This window comes from Tauraco erythrolophus, chromosome 1 (assembly GCF_009769465.1).
Source record: "Tauraco erythrolophus isolate bTauEry1 chromosome 1, bTauEry1.pri, whole genome shotgun sequence".
NCBI classification, from domain to species: Eukaryota; Metazoa; Chordata; class Aves; order Musophagiformes; family Musophagidae; genus Tauraco; species Tauraco erythrolophus.
In genome coordinates, this window is record NC_141465.1 from 17,631,968 (window position 1) to 17,652,922 (window position 20,955).

General features: G+C 44.6%; 1 protein-coding gene across 3 annotated transcripts; it reads left to right on the forward strand.

Moving 5' to 3' along the window:
* Nucleotides 1–551: 551 nt before the first annotated feature.
* Nucleotides 552–20,872, forward strand: LOC104381154 (Golgi pH regulator). Of its 3 annotated transcripts, none has more exons than XM_086617519.1 (14): nucleotides 552–611; nucleotides 4,052–4,111; nucleotides 4,985–5,088; nucleotides 6,595–6,701; nucleotides 7,597–7,698; nucleotides 13,854–13,974; nucleotides 14,226–14,306; nucleotides 16,717–16,860; nucleotides 18,089–18,203; nucleotides 18,600–18,692; nucleotides 19,053–19,148; nucleotides 19,708–19,797; nucleotides 20,437–20,502; nucleotides 20,665–20,872. In XM_086617519.1, exons 1-14 carry the CDS (start codon nucleotides 570–572, stop codon nucleotides 20,869–20,871), a joined length of 1,428 nt encoding a protein of 475 aa, XP_086473645.1. In that variant the 5' UTR covers nucleotides 552–569; the 3' UTR covers nucleotide 20,872. The 3 variants fall into 3 exon arrangements, with proteins under 3 accessions (XP_086473645.1, XP_086473653.1, XP_086473662.1); XM_086617527.1 differs by having other exon boundaries at nucleotides 16,717–16,826; nucleotides 18,115–18,203; XM_086617536.1 differs by lacking the exon at nucleotides 552–611 and adding an exon at nucleotides 1,114–1,161 and having other exon boundaries at nucleotides 16,717–16,826; nucleotides 18,115–18,203.
* The last annotated feature ends 83 nt before the right edge of the window (nucleotides 20,873–20,955 follow it).

Sequence of the window (20,955 nt, forward strand, 5' to 3'; positions counted from 1 at the left end):
GGGTTCTCGGTGCAGAGGGAGGACGGAGGATGGAAAGGGCGCCTCGTGGGAGATCGGTCTCCCCTTAGGTGGGACGATGGGCCTAGAGGAGCCGCGGCGTGCCACGCTCCGCTGCTGCACGACTCTTGACAGGAGTCCAAGCGGTGGCAAAACGGCGTTTGCACCTCCGGCCAACCACCTCCTTCCCCGGCCGGCAGCGAGACCCCTTCCCTCGGCTTCCCGCTGCGGTCAGGGAGGCACCATCCGTCCTGAGTTTCGCCAGCGGCCAGGAAAAGGGGTCAGGTTTCCTCCAGGGCCCCCTGCCTGCGGCAGCGAGTCCCGGCCACCGGGCCCACGCGTGATGCCCCCGGTGGGGGCGAGACCCCCTCCCCGCAGCCCGCAGGGACGCCACACCGCCCCACTCGCCCGCCGCCGCCAGCCGCCAGCCCCCTGCGGGGCGGAGCTTATTCCTGGCCCCGCCCCTTCCCCTGGCCCCGCCCCGCCGCGGAGAGGGCGGTGCGCCGGGCTGAGGAAGACACGCGCGCGCCTGCGCACTGCCGTGGGGGCGGGCGGCGGCGCTGGTGGCCGCCATGAGCTTCCTCATCGACTCCAGCATCATGGTCACCTCCCAGGTACCCTGCTGCTGCGCGGAACGGTCGCCCCCCTGCCCTGGAGGGGGGGGGGGTGGCGGGGGGGCGAGGTGGGTCTCGCCGCGGCCCGCCCCGGCCCGCTCACCGCCGCTCCGGAAGCGGCCGTTGGGAGCGCGTGGGGGCGGTGCCTGCGGGCGCGCATGCGCAGCTGCCGGCGCGCCGGGCGTGCGGCCCCTGAGGGAGGGTGGGCTGGGGGGCGGCGGGAGCGCCGCGGGGAGCAGCGGCGTGTCGCCCCGCTCCCGGCGCCCCTCGGCCTCGCCCGCCGAGCGCAGGGAGCGGCTCCCTGCCTTCACCGTCCGGGGCTCTGCAGCAACGGCGGAAAAAGGCCTCGCTGCTGCAAGTCGAGGGGCTTTAGGCGGTTAGCTTGTCACGTCGGGGCTGCCCGCCCTTTTCTGCCGCCGGAGCTCCTGTTGCAGGAGAAGATGAGCCGTGCGCGTCTTTCGGGCGGCTCCCTTACGTGCCGCGGCGACCGTTGCTCTCGTGCAATTGTCAAGTCAGAGCGTGTAACGCATAAAAAGGTTCAGCGAATAAGGTTGTGGCGAATGGAGCTTTTCTTGTAATAGTACATCGTTTCTATAAATTGGAGTTTTCTTGGAACAGTCAGGGAAGTTCGTCTTGCTATTCTCTATGTAGTATTTACTTTGTTTCTCGTATTCCTCGAGAACACTAATCATTAGGCAGTTGGACGAGGTGATCGTTGTAGGTCCCTCGGAACTGAAATAGTTCTATTCTATGCTATTCTGTGTGAGTCTTCAACCCCTGGTTTGCCGCTGAGGAGTTTGCTTGTTTTCGTCTTTGGAGGATTTTTTTTCATGATCTGCTTTAAAGAATTTAAAAAGACACCACTATTTTATCTTAAATGCCTCTTTCTCCATTGGTCCATCTGTGATTCAACACTTCCTTCAGCTTTTTCCTTCTGTTGCCATCAAAGTCATCTGTTAATTAGTCTTTGTTTTACAGCAGCAGAATTCACCTGGGAGCCCTTTAAACCCTTTCATGTCATTTTTATCATTATGAAGTGGGTTGTGGTCTTAACATACTTGAAATTGTACTGTTTTGTGGGAGGAAATACTGCCTCCTCCTTCATTATCCTCCTTTGCTAGTAATTTATCTCGTCATTGTGTTCTCTTTGACTTTCCTCTCCTGCTTGCTACCCTGCTCCTTCCTCAGTAAGCATCTGAATACCCTTTCTTCCTGTCTGCCTCTCTGGCAATTGAGGTGGTCCAGCTGTTTGCTTCTGCCAGAAGCGGAAGGTTCTGCTCCCTCTTCACTTCCACTTCGCTGCACAGTCGTACTCTCTTATTATTTCTCCAGTATTTGGTTAAATGAGTTTATCAGATCCCTCTGTGATCTAGTTAAGCTTCTGAGCTGGTGTGAAATTCTTGTTCTGTAGTGAGGAGGGATGAGCTGAGGAAAGAGAACCTTTTTCCTCTCAACAGCAGTTGATTGTCTTATATAGACTTTAATGCTCAACTCTGTCATTTTGCTGACAGTTTTCAGGATAGCTTTTGGCTATTTCTTAGAAGTACAGTGTCCTCCTGCTTCATAATGCTTTGAATTTTGCTCCTAACATGCTTTTTCACTGTCAGTGGATTGAGTGTAGCTTTAATACTGTTAACAATTCATGCAGAACAAAAACTTTCCCATTATTTGCTTTACATTCTAAGATCTAAATTGTCCAATTTGCTTTTCTTTCATTTGTGATGGTAGCTTTGCACCTTCTCATCATCTTCAAAAGTATCAAGTTCGATATTAAATTGCCGCATGTAATTATCAAATGCTCGAGGATTTTCTGACTTAACATTCACCTGCATTGTCTTAAGAGTGTGAACTGTTAAGATAATGTCTTTCAGTGCTTTTGTGCAGTCCCTAACACAAGGGAAATCTAATCTTCATATATAATTTCCTCTGTTATTAATATACTTAATTATCTCCTCCTCTTTCTTTTACTTTATTTGCTTCTTTTTGAAAAGTTTGTCTCTACCTTTTTCCTTCTTCTTGCTGTTACATGTGAAATTACTTTATGTAAATATCACTTGCTTATGGTACTTCTTCAATTTATGACCTGTACATAGGAGGCTTGTAGAATGTCTTACCTTTTTCTTTTTGCTATCTATTACTATAAAGTCTGAAGTCCTCCTCAAACAAATTTTGCCAGCTGTTACCAATCACTAGACCTCATTCCTGTTTCGTTTCTTTCAAGGCAAATATGTTTGATCTTCCTTGCCCAGTGTTCCAAGTGTTCCTTGTCTGTAAATTATGTTAGTCTGTTACCTTTGCCACTTCTGGGATCCAGTTACTCCTGATGCACAGTAGAATCATCTACAATGATTCCTGCATTTTTGTCTTTGAAAGTTTCCTGTTTCCACAGAGGGACAGAATGCTCTGGCCTTTTCCATGTGCTCTGAAAAGAAATGCTATCTTCATGCCGTGCTTTCTGATAAACACTTTTTTCTCTTTGCTTTGGTCAAAGCTACCTTTATAAGATATATTTAATATCTTCTGAATTCTCTTTTTGCTTGGGTTCTTTTAAATCATTACACTCGTTTTAAGTCTTCTGAGAAATAGATCGGGCTACCTGTGGAAGGCCTGACAACACAGTCTCCTTTTACTCTCTGAAGATGGGTGATTACAGTTTTGATGACGTTGCTTAATTTATATTCATTTCATTTAAGTCATCTGCAAAACAGCTGTGATATTGAGTTTGTCTCTTCAGGTGTATATTGAAACCAAACTACATTTTGTAAAGTGCTCTGAGAGCCGTTGAAATGCAAAGCATTATTGGCTTGTCCTGCTTCGCCTGCCTTGTCCATGTGGCTTTCTGCAACTCCGGATGGTGGTTTGTGGCATTCAGTACTGCCTTATCCCTACTTTAGAGGTGCTCTTAACACCTTTCACCTGCATTGTGTCAGTGTGTAACCAGATTCAGTGTAAAGATCTCTCCAGAAAGATGAAGTGTGCTTCTAGTCTTGAAGAAACAGCAGATATTTTTATAAAATTTGCTCATCCCTAGAAGATGTGTGCATTGTGGACGTTGAAGTGTTTACTTTGCCACCATTTCTGTGCTTCCTGTAAAAACTATAAGCTGTAGTTCTATAGATTAGAAGAGTGAAACAAGAAACAACAGTGCAAAGGATTCTGGCAGGCCAGGAGCTGAGGAATTCTGAGAACTTGGGAATACAGAGCTGGGCTGTCTTGACTGGATCTTCCGCAAGGTTTTAGCCGCCTGTGGCTGCTACACTTGAATATTTAAAATATTCTTCTCTCCATGGTACTGTGGCAAATTTTAATCTTTTGTGGATTTGGGGTACTTTGGCACGGCTCTTTTTCTTCCACTTGTTTCATCTACAATCAGTAGTAAAGTAGCTTTGTATTTTGCAAGGTGCTGGAGACAAATGTTAAGTGCTTCATCTCTTCTGCAGGTGCTGTTCTTTGGATTTGGGTGGCTATTCTTCATGCGTAAGCTCTTCAAGGATTATGAGGTGAGAACCTTTTGTTACAAGTCTATACCTTAAAAATTACTCCTGATTATAGAAACATTTTTAAAACTGCAGTTGGCCTTTTTCCTCTCTTTAAGCCCTCTTATTTTATTTTTAATTGTTTCTACAGTTACTTTCTTTTTAATTTCCTCTTGTGTTTCTATTTGAACGACTCCTAGATGTCTGAGGAAATGTTTTTTTTCTGGGGCCAGTGGAAGTTTCCATATTAGCTACTGTTAAAAAAAAAAAAAGGAGGTGCAGGGGTTACAAGAAACTGTACTGTCTTTTGCTTGAGTAAGCCTGCCTTACGTTGATTGTAAAATTTTTGAGACAAAATCAGATTCAGAGGTTATCTTTAAACTCAGTGTGGTTTGTTCATTGTGGCTGAATTGTTTGTGAGGATGGGATGGAATAAAACTGATGCGTCCTCTTATCCCTAGAGGAGTATGAGGAAATACAGCCTTGGTCTGAGATGGCTTAAGTGTGAGCCAAATTCAGACCCCAGAAGTTTTTCTGATGTGGATCTTATTTTTAAGTCTGAAGTTAAGATCAGAGAGCTCTGTTGGCAAGGGTCTGTTGTTTGTCAAGTTGACACAGAGCATGGCACGCTTCACATCCCTTCTGTGTAATGCATCTCTCTCAAACGTGCCAATAGCTGCAATCAGTGTAATACTGAGCAACTTGTGAGTTTGCTCTCTGGTTTCTAGCAGGCTGGTGGTTTCTTCCAATTTAGACAAAGGGCAAAGTGCCTTGAAGCAAGAGACCCAGTTGTGTGCCATTGTACCTTGTGATTTGTTTTTGTTACCTGAGTGATATCAGGATGCTGTTCTAGGAATGGAAATGCCTGATGTCTCTGGCTTGTTTTCTCCTTCACAGGTGCGACAATATGTGGTCCAGGTGATCTTCTCTGTGACTTTTGCCTTCTCTTGTACCATGTTTGAACTCATCATCTTTGAGATTTTGGGAGTACTGAACAGCAGGTGAGTCGGGGAGCTCACTCAAGAGCTAGCCTTCCTTGTACTCTGCAGCATCTTTAGTCCAACTTCTAAATTAATGGATTAGTCTTAGATTGGGGAAATTATGTGAGAAAGTTGCCAACAACTCAATGAAGATATTTGAGCAGCAACATTTGTTTATTTGACAGAACATGAGACTAGAAGCCTTAAGTTCCCGATTTTCCATGCATTTGCTATTAGTGTGGTCCAGGTCCTTAGGGCAAGGCTTCAGTCTTTGACTTTCTCCATTTGTGAAGTTAAAAGAAATGATTTCTTTTATGGGAGTATTGTAAGGCTTCAGATCATGCTGAAGAGCACTTTTCAGATGTTAAGAACTGTAGAAACTATAAGCACTAGTCTTTCTGTGGTGGTCAGAGCAGGGAATAAGATGTGAAGCTAATTGTGGAGTAAAAACTAGTTCAGTAATAATATGGTATTTGTGAATCAAAGGCACATCCTCCCTTGACACAGGGTGAGGACTTCTTCATAAAGAGGATGTTAAAAACTGTCTGCTTCAGAAGTCAGTAGGAAAGAGAAGATAGAACAGTAACATGTAGAGGCTAGCTGGGCTTCCCATTTATTCTGCCCTACCATGCTGGTATAAGAGAGCAGTCTAAGGAGTTGAAAGCCAAGAAGTACAAAACTGATAAAAGGTAATGTTAGTTCTGAGTGTACATTATTAATCTGTAGAGCTTGCAGCCAGAGGGATCACTGAGGGGAATGCTTTTATAAGCTTCAAAAAAAGGGCTGGACATCAATATAGATGAAAATGTTTGCTTCTGAATTAGCTAGAAAAAAGTGACAAGAGTCCTCATAATTTCTCCTTCCCTGATGCATAAAGAGAATAGGAGTTAAGACTGGGAACAGGACATGTATTTTTTCCATTCAAGCTAAGTGAAAAGTCAGTTCAGCCAAGATGAATCTTATCTGCACTTCAATACTCTCCTTTGTTCAGAGAAGTATTGATCATGATGATATATATGTATTTTTGAATTCTTGCTTTGCAATGTCTTGCAGATGACACAACTCACTTTGAAGTGAAACGTTGAATTATGAACATTAAATATTTTAATCTTTTAAATTTGTTAGCCCTTTTTTGACTCAGCCACTCATTAAAAAATTAATTACTGCTTATACTTACTTTTGATTTACTGTTCAACTAGATGAGCAGTAAAGCAAATGAATCATGCTGCATCCAGCATTAGTCACTGTAGAAAGTACAGTATTTGATAAAATAGCCCAGTGTGTTTTTCTGGATAGTTAATTTTGAAATACACATTCTTGAGCTCTGTATTAAAAACCAAAAAAAACCAAAACAAACACCCACCCCACTCCAACCCAAACAACAAACAAAATTCAGAATATTCTATATGCCAGGTCAATATTATCCAATGCTCGAGGCAATTGAGAGGATTGCATTGAAATGTGATTTCTTTGAGAAATTTGTTGTATTATGATAGTGTGCTAATCAGTGTTTTGACTTTATTTTAGCTCTCGATATTTTCACTGGAAGCTGAACCTGTGTGTCATTTTGCTCATCCTTGTCTTCATGGTACCCTTCTACATTGGTTACTTCGTTGTGAGCAATATCAGATTATGTGAGTACTTGGTTTATGGCAGTGGGGCTGCTGATTTCAGACTACACATACGAATGAGAAATAACTTTTCTGAGAGAGAGAGAGATGTGGTGGTCACTATCCCTATAGCTTTATCCTTCCTCTGGCTTTGTTCTGGCTGGATAACTTCTCTTTGGAACTTTATGCTTTAGCATGAACTGTTTATTGAGCAGTTAGGAGATACTTTACATGACTCCAACAAATGTAGCTTTTCTTTATGGATTTCAGTGAAGTTGAGCACTTTAGAGTAATGTTACTGGAATTTGTTCCTTTACAATTTTAAGCTTGCAGCCAAACCCTGGAACCCTTGGCAAGGCTTTGTCTTCTGCTAGCAGGTAAAAGAAATGAGTCAGATAAGCTCGATAAATCACTCTTCAGGCAGAAAGCTCAATAAATTATTTTTGCTTTATTTTGCTTTCTACTCTCTGGATGAGGCCTCTTCCACGCACTAATGGACACTTACCCTTGAGCTATTGATATTCATTGCTCTTTTGTGTTGAGCTTAGGCATGTAGGTTGGGATTGTTAATTGTGCAGTTTTGGCACAAAGATAAAGTTTTCAAGCTTCATGTTCAGGGTCACACCAAAAGACACAGCTAAGGGATCCCCTGTTCACAGTGCAGCCCTCTTCATGCATCCGTGGGGAAAAGCCGAAGCGGTGCGTTGCTGCATTCGCCTGTGCAGATGGTGGTCTCTCAAACAGCCAGTTCTGTAGGAAGTGAGGGGGTGCATACTGCTAGCTGTTGCGCTGGCAGTTGGCACCTGTTTTGGCCACCTGTGCTCAAAGCAGTCTTTGGACCAATGTAACAATTTTGCAAGCTGGGAAAAGCCCTAAAGGAAGAAGGTCTTTAAAATACTGTTTCTTTCCTCTCTGTTAGTGCACAGACAGAAACTGCTTTTTGCGTGTGTTCTGTGGTTGACATTCATGTATTTCTTCTGGAAGTTGGGGGACCCATTTCCTATCCTCAGCCCAAAACATGGTGAGTTTCATATTCTTGCTTTGAAAATAGGCTTTGTTATCTCACTTTTATCTTGGAGCTATTACTGTGTTATCTCAGCTCTACAGTGAGGACTGTAGAAAGTAGTTCTTGTGACTGAGGGTCTGCTCAGCTTTGAAATCTGCAATTTGAGGGTTGTCAGACTGACAGAAATGGGTGGATATATCTGAATTATTTTCATTAGCTTTCTTCCAGTACCACAGGAAAACTTTAGGGAAATGAATGAGTCGTAACTGAACCTAGCCTATGTAAGAACCTAGTGTACTTTTTGAAGACACAAAAACTTTATCTCCCCAAAAAGTTGATCAGTATTTTTATTTGCTGGTTCTTTTTCTTGTGGAGACTAAAGCTAATTTATTTAAGAAAAGAATCAACAGCCAATCCTTCATCTGACTATTTTCAGTCAGATTATTGTTTCTTGTGACCAAAATCAGATCAGTTGAGCATAGGTGGCTGTCCAGTTGACAAAACAAGGCAGGGTGCCTAAACAGCAGAGCTATAGAGACTGTAGCTGGCCACACGTCTGGCAGTGCGCGCCAACTTCAGTACAGTTTCGTACTGCACCTGAGCCCAGAGGCAGCACAGTTGCATGGTACTAGGATGTGAGTTGGTAAGTCCTGCTGGATGCTGGAGCTGTTTATGTGCAGAATTAGCTTGGATATCTCCGAGTTGCAGTCGTGGAACCAAGAGTATTTATAGTGTGAAGATACTGTTTGCACTTGGGCTAGTTTGGGTCCAACAGGTCGTCAGCGTGTGCCTAGCTGTACTGAATCCTTTGGGCACCTAAGTGTGCCGAAGGATTATAACACTGTGGAACCAGACTACTTGCCACGTGGGTTTCCTGTGTAATTTATGTTGCCCTTATCTGCAAAATTGTTTGTATATTGTTCTCAATGGGTGAAATTCGTTCAAACTGGTGAATGTGTCTGTCTGCATGAATAACAGTCAGCTTAATCTTTCTGTTCTCTAGGAAGCTGCTTTACTCTGTCCTAATCTGTAAGAGAAAAATTGAAGGATACCAACTGCTGTAGGGTCTGCTTACCCTTTCATCTGTGATCCTAAAACTTTCCTAAGAGTGTGTATATGTGTTTTGTAATTGTGTCATTTGCCACTGAAATGCAACAGCTAGTGTGTAGTGCACATCCCTCTGCCCAGAGTTTCATTGCTAAGAAAAACATGTATCCACTCGGGAGCTGCAGAAGACGCTTGAGTTAGCAGAATATAATAACCCGATGGGAACTTAGCCATGGGGTTTAGAATCATAGAATCATAGAATCGTTAGGGCTGGAAGGGACCTTCAAAGGTCATCTAGTCCAACCCCCCTGCAAGGAACAGGGATATCTCCAACTAGATCAGGTTGCTCAGGGCCTCATCCAACTGGGCCTTGAACGTCTCCAGGGATGGAGCATCCACCACCTCTCTGGGCAACCTGTTCCAGTGTTCTACAACTCTCATGGTAAAAAATTTTTTCCTAATATCCAACCTGAATCTACCTCCCTCTATTTTAAAACCATTACCCCTTGTCCTATCACAACTGGCCCTCCTGAACAGCCTCTCCCCATCTTTCATGTAGGCCCCCTTGAGGTACTGGAAGACCGCTATAAGGTCACCTCGGAGCCTCCTCTTCTCCAGGCTGAACAGCCCCAACTCTTTCAGCCTGTCCTCATAGGAAAGGTGCTTCAGCCGTCTTATCATCTTCGTGGCCCTCCTCTGGACCCTCTCCAACTGGTCCATGTCCTTCTTATGTTGGGGACTCCAGAACTGGACGCAATACTCCAAGTGAGGTCTCACGAGGGCAGAGTAGAGGGGGAGAATCACCTCCCTTGACCTGCTGGCCACGCTCCTCTTGATGCAGCCCAGGACGCGGTTGGCCTTCTGGGCCGCAAGAGCACATTGCCGGCTCATATTGAGCTTCTCGTCCACCAGTACTCCCAAGTCCTTCTCCTCAGGGCTGCTCACGATCCATTCTCCGCCCAGTCTGTATTTGTGCCTGGGATTGCCATGACCCAGATGTAGGACCTTGCACTTGGCCTGGTTAAACTTCATGAGGTTGGTACGGGCCCACCTCTCCAGCCTGTCGAGGTCCCTCTGGATGGCATCCCTCCCTTCCAGCGTGTCGACGGCACCACACAGCTTGGTGTCATCTGCAAACTTGCTGAGGGTGCACTCCATGCCACTGTCCACGTCACCGACAAAGATGTTGAAGAGGGCCGGGCCCAACACGGACCCCTGAGGGACGCCACTCGTGACCAGTCTCCACATGGACATCGAGCCGTTGACCACTACTCTCTGAGTACGGCCATTGAGCCAATTCCTTATCCACCGAGTGGTCCATCCATCAAACCCATGCCTCTCTAGTTTAGAGAGAAGAATGTCGTGCGGGACAGTGTCAAAATCTTTGCACAAGTCCAGGTAGATGACATCCATTGGTCGACCCTTGTCCACCGATGTTGTCACCCCATCGTAAAAGGCCACCAAGTTGGTCAGGCACGATCTGCCTTTTGTGAAGCCATGTTGGCTGTCACCCACCACCTCCTTGCTCTCCATGTGCCTTAGCATGGTTCCCAGGAGAATCTGCTCCATGACCTTGCCAGGCACAGAGGTGAGGCTGACCGGCCTGTAGTTGCCCGGGTCCTCCTTGTTCCCCTTTTTAAAAATGGGGGTTATGTTCCCTCTCTTCCAGTCATCGGGGACCTCGCCAGACCGCCACGACTTCTCGAATACAATGGCCAGTGGCTTGGCAACTTCATCCGCCAGTTCCTTCAGGACCCGCGGATGGATCTCATCAGGTCCCATGGACTTGTGCACCTTCAAGTTCCTCAGATGTTCCCGAACCTGCTCTTCAAGTACAGTGGGCGGTGGTTCATCCTCACAGTCCCTGCTAGTTCTTTCCACAGCTTGGGTGGTAAGACAAGAGGCTTTATCAGTGAAGACTGAGGCAAAAAATTCATTGAGTACCTCAGCCTTCTCTATGTCCCGGGTGACCAGAGCACCAGTATCCTTCCGGAGGGGGCCTACGTTCTCCTTGGACTTCCTTTTGTCCCCTACATACCTATAGAAGCATTTCTTATTGCTTTTTATATCCCTTGCCAAATTCAATTCCTTCAGGGCTTTAGCCTTCCTCACTTGATCCCTGGTCACTCGTACAGCTTCTCTGTATTCCTCCCAGGCTATCTGTCTCCGCTTCCACCCTCTGTAGGCTAACCTCTTCATTTTCAGTTGGTCCAGGAGCTCCTTGCTCATCCACGCAGGCCTCCTGGTCTTTTTGCCCGACTTGTTCTTCATTGGGATGCACCTCTGCTGAGCTTGGAGGAGGTGCTCCTTGAACGTGGACCAACTTTCCTGGGCCCCTCGTCCCTCCAGCGCCGCCTCCCACGGCACTTTGCCCATCAAGTCCTTGAAGAGGCCGAAGTCCGCCTTCTTGAAGTCTAGGGTACAGAGCTTGCTGAATGGTTTCCTTGCTGCCCCATGGATCTTGAACTCCACCGTGTCGTGGTCACTGCAGCCAAGGCTGTCCTTAAGTTTCACATCACCCACCAGTCCCTCCCTGTTGGTGAGCACAAGGTCGAGCATGGCACCCCTCCTTGTCGGCTCCTCCATCACCTGCAGGAGGAAGTTGTCATCCACGCATTCCAGGAACCTCCTGGACTGCCTGTGCCCTGCCGTATTGTCTCTCCAACAGATGTCAGGGTGGTTGAAGTCCCCCATGAGGACCAGGGCTTGTGACCGCGAGGCTGCTCCTATCTGGCTATAAAGCGCCTCATCTGCTCTGTCCTCCTGGCCAGGTGGCCTGTAACAGACCCCTACCGTAACATCCCCTATCCGTCCCCGTCCTCTAATCTTGACCCATAAGCTCTCTGTCAGCTCGTCCTCCGACCCCAGGCGAAGCTCCACGCATTCCAGCCGGTTGCTGACATAGAGAGCGACACCCCCTCCTCGTCTCCCCTTCCTGTCCTTTCTAAAAATCTTATACCCCTCCATGTTGACACTCCAGTCATAGGAGTCATCCCACCACGTCTTCGTGATGCCAATAAGGTCGTAGCCCTGCTCATGTGCACGCATCTCCAGCTCATCCTGTTTATTTCCCATGCTGCGTGCGTTGGTGTACATACACTTCAGCTGGGCCTCCGACAAAGCCGACTCGCTGGCTGGAGCGACAGGGGTTCTCTTGGACGGCAGTGTAAGTTCGTTTGAACATACCTGCGATCCTTCCTCAGCCTCTGGACCCTCGGTGCTGGCACTGGTGCCATGCTGACAGCGGTATGAATCTGCAGTTTAGGTAATCCTCTTCAGATCACTGAAAAGGTTCAGTGAAGCTGTGTGCCAACTGGAGATCTCCAGAACTGGTAGTGGGCTGTTTTCTAGTTTTAACTTCTCCTTTACAGGATGATACCTCCACTTAACAGGTGAACAGTGCTCTATCCTACCAGATATAGACATAAGGTTAGAGTGAAGGGTTCTAAGTTTGGGTTTTTTTTTCCCTGCTGTTCTGCTGGAGTGCTGCTGTTCTGCATGTATAGACAAGGCTGCTGCAGGGCTTTATCATGTGGCGGTGGCCCAGTTCAGACAGGTGGGATCCTATAGTGGAAGGAGACGTGACGAGAGGCTGTACTTAGTGAGCCCCTCACCCTGCAGAACGTTACCTGTAGTGTCTTTTCTTGGTGTGTCCCACTCTGCTCAGTTGTGTGTATGGTGGTGTGCTGCAGCTGAGGAATTGTGCTGACAAGTGAGGCCCCATCAAGTACCTGCACTGGCATCCTGTGTCAGGGGTTGCCTTGCCTGGGAATGGTAATGGCAGTGTGCTGCAGCTGGGAAATGCACAATTAATCAAGGGCTCTGAGTCAGGAGCCCTGGTTGGTCTGCAGCTTGTTTAATAGACCTGAGTTTGGTAGCTCGTAGTAGAAGGAAGGTTATGCTTTACTCAGTTACATACTGGTATTCTGATAAGACTCTTATCTTCATCTGAGTTGATAAAACATTCATTTTATCTGACCTGGTCACAAGAGTAGGGTTGCTGTGAGTGTTATGGGGAAGCACTGCTTTAACCAGTGGAATGTCATGTCATTTTGAAGGCACCTCTGTTTTAACTGCTGCTGTCTGACAGTGTGTGGGGCAAAAGGCCAGTGTATTGTAGCACATTCTGTAGCTCGTGTAAATCTCTATGCAGCTGCACATGACTGGGTGTCTCGGTCTCCCTTTGTGAAGTCTTTTTGCCTCGCTTTCATCATTTATTCCCCTCCTCTGAAGCATGAAATGTGGCTTGGCGCTTGGCCATCTCAGCTTTGCAATCATGTAAGCTCCAAATGTGCTGTGTGTGGCAGCTGCTCTATAACTAGCTCGGTGAAAAGTGAGTGATGTTTAGTAGCACATGGCACTGTATCCTGAGAAGACAGGTTGAGGTCTGTGTTTAATAGCTGAGAAGAATAAACTTCAGTATTTGGTGTTGGTTACAGCACAGGCTTGATATTCATGCTGTATTATGTGAGTATATGCTTCAGAGTCCATTTGGTGCTCAGGTGGAATGCCTTGTTGGTGATCACCTCAACAACGTGTGTATGTCCACAGGATGAATACTGAACAGTCAGGAGCAGCATAAGCTTCCTATGCTGTCCTAACTCTGCTATCCTACAAACACACATTGTGTCTGATCTGGAGGAGTCACTTGTAATGACAAATGACTCTCTATGGTTCAGACATTTTGGGGCTGGTTTGCCAGAACTAACTGGTTTAGTAACTCTAATCCTGGTTATTGCGGAAGTGGCTTTGCGGAAGATGCCTCCTTTATAGTGTCTGGTGAATGATCTGTGTTCCCACCTCAGCAAAGTGGAATCACTAATGTTTCATTAATTTAGAACCAAAATGTTGACTGTTAGTCCTCTCTAGATCTTTCCTAAGCTTCTTCATAATTAAAATTTCCCATCCCTGTTTCTAAGCATGGTAACAAACATTTGAGGGAGGCTTTCTACCTCTTTCTTTTCATAGTCCCTGTCGGTACTTCATGTTACCTCTGGTCATTGCAGTGGGAAGGCAGTGGGATTCATTAAGCAGCTCTGTATGTGTGTTGTGTTGTGAAGGCACCAAGTGTGGAGCAGAGTGAAGGGAGCAAGGTTACTAATGCCGAGTTTTCCCTCTCTCAGGAATCCTGTCTATAGAGCAGCTCATCAGCCGCGTGGGTGTGATTGGGGTGACACTCATGGCTTTGCTGTCAGGATTTGGGGCTGTCAACTGTCCATACACTTATATGTCCTACTTTCTCAGGTAACTGCTGCCTTGTGAAATATTTTGTCCACCTTTTTGAGATTATTCTTCTGCTTTTCCTGTGGCATTGATTCAAGTTTTTTCATAACTTTTTTCTGACTCTGGCTATTGCCATGTCTACATACTAGAACCATTTCTATTGCTGAAGCATATTCTCCTTATACAGGTTTCTCTCTTCTTTGTTTCATGGGCGTGTGTGTATTTCCTCTGAAATGGGGTAGCAGGCCTAATTGGGCGTCTTCGTTTTGCAGGAATGTGACAGATGCAGATATTCTGGCTTTGGAGCGACGACTCCTTCAGACTATGGACATGATTGTTAGCAAAAAAAAAAGGTGAGAAGGGAGCAGTAGCATAAATGATTTCTTTCACGGATTTTCAGTCAATATGGTGTAAGATGGTTCTTGAAATTACGAAAATGTTTAGTCCTGTCAGGGCTACGTGTTCTAGTGAAACAGGTCGCTGAATTAGCTTGAGCTGGGTGGTGTTTCATTCCAGCCTGACACACAACTTTGTGTTTTTTTCCCGGGCATGTGCACTAAATACTACCCTTTCTTACTGCAGTGGCACAAATTAGCCTTCCAAGACATATTTTAACTCTGATGGCAGCTTGACTAGACTGTAAGATGGGCACCTTTCTCCCCTGATGAGTAAGTGACACGTAAGCCACTGCAGCTGTCTCTCTTACTGGCAGTTTCAGTACAGAAACTGATTCATACGTGTGAAGTGCTGTCCTGCTCTGTGGATCTGGTGTTTCCTGGTCAAAGCTGAAGCAGGCTAGTGAGCTGATGTGGACACAGCTATCTTGTTGGAAGTGGCAAGGTTTGCGTTAGTTAAGTTTTGCAGAATTGCAAAACATTGCTGATGTGAACGTAGTGCAGGGCACAAGCCTGCCATCAGAACTCTGCTTTTCTTGGTTTAGCTGATTCCATGTACCCCAAGCAAAAAAAGCTGCTTTTGGAAACAGTGTAATTTCATTTACTCTGAGAAGATTTTTGTCTGCTGTTACAAATTCCATATTGCATGCCTTACTAATTGTGCAGAATAAGTACAATTACCATAGTCACTTCAAAGGTTTGACTGTCTGACACTGAATTCTCACAGCAGTCCCCCAGACTTTACTTTTAGCAAACTAATGTTTTAATGGAACTTTTTAATGTATGACAAGGGAGCTTTTAGGTAGCCTAACCTTGCTGAATTAGTCACCAGCCTGTGTGTCTGCTGATCAGTATTAGCATATGAAAGTGTAGTTAAAGCTTAACTTTTTTCTTCCCCTGTGAAAACGTTAAGTGGCGAACAAATGTTAACTCAGTATTTGTAGTCATGTGTGAGACAGTAAGCAGTGAGAGAATTTGATTACTTGGGTTTAATAGATTTAATTAACTAGGATTATCCTAAAATACTGACTTTGGAGTTAAAAGATGCTGTGTAGTGCCGCTTCTGACTCTGTGCTCTTTTGTTTTGTCCAATGTTCTCGGACCTCTGGTCCAAGGAGAGTGATGTTGGGGATGTCTGGGACTTGTAACTGACTACTGTGTGGGTACAGAGATCTCTGTCACCTCTCAAAAGAAAAGATTTACCTTTGTATACTTGGAGCCTTGCATTTCACCACAGCATTTTTGCTGCAATGCTGTGGATCGTTTGGGACGGAACGTGTGAATCGAGTACTGGGGAGAAAGCAAGGGTTAAAAATGCAATTCTCATATTTGGCAGCTATTGGGATGAACGGAATCGTTCTAAGATTTCTGTTATTTGTAGTCTGTGGCCATACATGCTTTTATGTGTGTGATGTGGGATGCCCCAAGGGTGTTTCTTTTGCTGGATGTGAAGGAGTGATTTTTTTTTTTTATTATTACACTGCTTATCAACAATGTTGACGAGGGCTCAGTGCCAAATGTAGCAATACTGGCTGCAGTTAGAAGAAAGGGCCTGAACACTGTTGAATCATGGATCACCTTGACAATCCTATGAATAGTTTTCAGCTTAGGAGTGGATAACTGGCTCACAAATTTCAATGGGGAGAAATGTGAGGGAATGAGGCCAGAAGCCAGCCCTGCTCGTGGGGATTATGCTGCAGTGCACATGGGAGTGTGAGGGACAATGTGCAGCTACTGCTGTAGTGTTGGAATTGGCTTTAGGAGTCACGTTCAGATTGCCTGAAGCGTCCAGTGGTTCAGTCCAATGATGGATTTATGTGCTTCTGCTTCATAACAGCTTGTCATGCAGCCCAGTAGTGAGTGACAGCATATCAGAGAGTGCTGCTGCATACCACCCAGTGCTCACAGCTCTGTGGAGGAGGCGGATGTGCAGTGATAAAGAGGTGTTCAAGGGGAGAGAGGAGCGTGAGAAGTCTTCTGATTCCTGAACTTGAGATAGCACAGTCATGTGTTTGAGGAAAGGAAGGCGACTAATCATATGACTGAGAAATCCATTTGAATTTTTGTTTTTAATTGGGTTTAAATCCCTTTAAGGATTGGAGCAGGATCCTGAATGGAAGTCTGGGGAGGTGTCTCGTTGAATCTTGCTTGATTGGGTCTGGGCTCTACTCCAGAGCCAATAAAGATAATGTTATGAAGCAAGATTGGTGCTTAGGAGAAAAAAAAAAGGGGGCATCTGTTTGCAGTGAATTTAGTTTAACAGTCTTCTAAGGAACTGTATTTGTTTTTTTTCTTGGGGAGGGGGATTGTTTTGATTTTTTAATAAAAATACTTTATCCCTAAGGATGTGTGTTTTCTGTTCTTTTAGGATAGCAGTGGCTCACAGAACAATGTTCCAGAGAGGAGAAGTGCATAACAAACCCACCGGCTTCTGGGGAATGATAAAAAGTGTTACAACATCTGTTGCAGGCAGTGAAAGTATCCTTCGTCTGCACGCTGGCACCTGCCTGGGGGGGGGGGGGGGGGGGGTGGCTCCAGCTTTCTTCTGTTTTGAATGGAAGAATGTTAATTGGGCCAGTTACAAAGCATTTATGTCTCAACACATTTCAGCAATCTGAGTAAAAGGCTTAATATCTCCTGAGGAGTTCGCTCTGTAATGCGGTACTGTGACCTTTTGACCAGGACATGGACACATAGTTTTACAGTGACACAGTTGGGAGTCATATGCTGCTGCTCTGCCTTATAAATATACTGTTGCATCACCATGGGTGAGGTGTACAGCAGGTCGCAGGACAGATGCGCACACTTGCGGTGTCACATTGCAGATGTCTACCCCATCACATCACTGACATGGGAGGTGACTTTCTGTTTTGATGTACCCTCTGCTCATAGGACTGACCTGCATGCATGTTTTTCTTGTAACCTGAAATACGCTCTTCCAGGATGGAGAACCTGTGATGTACTTGAGTGAAACAACAGGGTTGGCTGAGGTGCTGGAACAATTTATCTAGCGTGTAGTTGGCTTTCTGGCCACGTTGGAAAGCCGTGAGAAAAAGAAGGGCGGGAAGGAACTTGTGGACCAAATAAATTGGTCTTATGATTTACCAATGTGACAAAAAGATAGATAGGAACAAAAGTAGTTCTGCCCGTGTGAAAGGGGTAGAAGGAACCTGTTGGGAATTACAAGGGTTGTTCTCTAACTTATAGTCGCCTACCACCAGTTTTCTGCCAGACCACCTAAAGTGTGCAGTTTGCATCTTTAAAGCTGAGGACACTTCTTCCTCTCCTTTCCCACTAGCTGTTAAAATCAGAATTTGGCTGTTTGACTAGACTCTTCATAATAATCACAAATCTCTTGGAGCAGTTACGTAGCAGTTTTGTTTGTGAAGGTGATGTGAGAGTGACGTATGATGATGCACTTCAGTGACAAGGGGCACTGATTCAAGTGGAGCAGCAGTCTTCAAGAGCTTGAGTTCTATTCTGTGATGTGTTCCCCAGGCAGAGGAGTAAAGAGCTTGTTGCATGACTGCCTGAATGCTGCATACTGCCTGCTTTCTTAAAATGGAGTAGTGTGCAATATAGCTATCCTTGAGATTTCTTTAGGTGCAACATTAACAAAGAGCATTAAGACTGAATCGAAAAACCGATCTGGATCAAATAAGTGGTCAAACCATTAGAAGTGGCCCTTGGGCTGAGAGTGGGCGATGTTTTGTTTTTAATTAAGAATTTTTGACATGCTCTAGCCTTGACTGTGCTGGTTTGCCAGATCTGTCCCTTATCCAGCAAGAAGTGGATGCCCTAGAAGAGCTGAGTCGACAGCTTTTTCTGGAAACTGCTGACTTGCATGCAACAAAGGTAGATAGCAAAGTCCCTGCCCAGATGGGTGTTGGATGCCAGACTACTTTGGAAGAGAATGTATGTTATAATAAATTGAAAACTATCAGCAGTTAAATGTTGAAATGCTGTGATGCGGAGGAGTGAGGATCTGTTTCTTTTATTTGAGGTCTAGATGGCGGCTTTCTTCTGGTTCAGACACATATTGGAGTATGCCCCATGTCCCTAAAGCCATTCAGAAACTTTGGAATTAAAACTTTTGAGCTCAGAAACATTTGAATCAAGAGTTGTAGAAGGGTAAAGCTGTGTTTGCTACTATCGTTGCTCCATTAAAATATTGTCTTGTGAGTGATTGTGGAAACGATATATTTATTTTTTTGTGTGTTCTGTTCCCTCTCCCTCCTTTTGTATTTCCAGGAGAGAATAGAGTACTCCAAAACTTTCCAGGGAAAATACTTTAATTTTTTGGGTTATTTTTTCTCCATCTATTGTGTCTGGAAAATCTTCATGGTATGTAATGTTTTAATGCATTTTATGTGGACATATGCAAATGTCACACCCTGCATAGATTTTGCTGTACATGCAGTTCATCAGTTTAATGCTCCAGTTTCCTTAAAATCCTGCTTCTGGAAATTCTGAAAGAAACTGACCCGTAGTTGAAATAAAGCTCTGGATGATCTGTCTTTTTGTATAGAGCATTAGAGAAGCAATTCTTGCATGTGTGCATTTTTTACTTTTTTTAGACAATCTGACAACCCCATGTCCCTTTCTTTGGTGACACAAAGCAAGAGTCATGCCTGTGTCTCATGTGTAACAGCGAGGTATGCTTTTGTTTTCTTCTTTGAACATAAATCCATCTCTCTCTTGCAGGCAACCATCAATATTGTATTTGACCGTGTGGGGAAGACTGATCCAGTCACAAGAGGAATTGAGATCACAGTAAATTATCTGGGAATCCAGTTTGATGTAAGACTTTATTACAGCCTTTTCAGCAATTCCTCTCTTATCTAAATAAAATCATACTGCTGATAGGGAGAGAGCGATAGAGCCCTGAGAACGAGTCTTTGACTTCTGACTTATTGAGGAGGAAGGAAAATGCACCATGAACTTTGCTTTCACACTGATTTTATGCTGGGATGGTAATGTGGTCTTGCCAGAGGCAGTGATTTGCTTGTTTGTTTTGGGCAAATGGAAACATGTTAGTCAACTTGCTTAGATTAATACGTTTAACTGCAGAGTAACTATGTTTGCTCATGTGCTTAAGTGTTCCGTCGTTTACACTCTTTAAATATATCCCTGTGAATATGGGGTTCTTTGTGATTTGTGTAAGCTAAACTGTTTTTCTTTAGTGTTTGGAGTAAACAGTTGCTAATATATTTGTGAGAATGTCTGTTGTATAAACCTGTCTACAATGGATATCTGTACAATTAGGAAATACAAAGACCGTGAAGAATTGGCAGCTATACAATGTGGTATAAATGGGGTTAGCATTAGAGATGTAACTGTATTGTTCTTGTTGATACAGGTGAAATTCTGGTCTCAGCACATTTCCTTTATTCTTGTTGGAATAATTATTGTTACCTCTATCAGAGGATTGTTAATCACACTTACAAAGGTAAGACTCTTATGTGGTTTTGGACCAGGAGAGCTGTTGTCAAATCTTTAACTTTAGATGGGACAAATACTGTATACACTTTCAATACACATTTATGTTTTAAGTGTCTGAATATAAATACTTGCAGAGGGAGGAAGGGAGGAAAAATGCCTTCTGCAGTGTATTTCCCCACTCTGTTGTTACTGCTGTCAGGGAGAGATGTAAATGTTAAATGTGAGCAAGGGTTCAAAATGGTGCTGTAGCCAGGGCTTATTAGTAAGCTTCATGAGACTATGATTAAAATAATTTAAATTGCTTAATTTGAGCTGCTAGTAGAACTGGAAAGGCATTAACATGAGACATGTGACTCTTTGTCTTGACCTGGCTTTTGATACCTAAGCTTGAACTTCAATGTATATTGTTGTATGGCTTTTACCATGTGGTGCTCCTGGCTTAGGGAGATTCATGTTTGAGGCTAAGACTGTAGGTTTCTGAAAGTAGGGTACAGTCACCTCTCCAGAAACTGCTTTTAACTGTTGTTTTTTTTTTTTTTTTATATATTAGAAAGTATTGAATGGTGTGTACCTTTCATGCTGTCCTAAGGCACATCAGACTTATTTGAAGGCTTATTTCCAGTGCTCTTTTTTTTTTTCCTCTTAGTTCTTCTATGCCATTTCCAGCAGCAAGTCCTCCAATGTTATTGTTCTGCTTTTAGCACAGATAATGGTGAGTATGTAGAACCATGGGCACGCCTATATGCATTTATGCATGCATATGTATTTGTGTGTGTGTGTACATATACACATCATAAAATCTTTATATGCTGACCCATCTTAGCCACATAGCCAATTGTGAAACAATTGCTACTTTCTCTCCTTTAATTTACAGGGTATGTACTTTGTGTCATCAGTGCTCCTGATCCGGATGAGTATGCCTTTAGAGTATCGCACTATTATTACAGAAGTCCTGGGAGAGCTCCAGTTCAACTTTTATCATCGTTGGTTTGATGTGATATTCCTAGTTAGTGCGCTGTCCAGTATCCTCTTTCTCTATTTGGCACACAAACAAGCCCCAGAAAAGCATATGGCCCTCTAAGTAAGGACTGCAGTCATGTGCTGCTCTCTGTCCTTTCTACTGGACTGCTGCAACTCCTGTGGACTGCAAAACTTGAAGAGAACT

Bases quoted from the DNA above. Each gene is read 5' to 3' on its own strand.
- LOC104381154 (XM_086617519.1), top strand. From the start codon at position 570: ATGAGCTTCCTCATCGACTCCAGCATCATGGTCACCTCCCAG. The intron at 4,112-4,984 runs GTGAGAACCTTT...TCTCCTTCACAG, and splicing joins AGCTCTTCAAGGATTATGAG to GTGCGACAATATGTGGTCCA. The intron at 19,798-20,436 runs GTAAGACTCTTA...TTTTCCTCTTAG, and splicing joins TGTTAATCACACTTACAAAG to TTCTTCTATGCCATTTCCAG.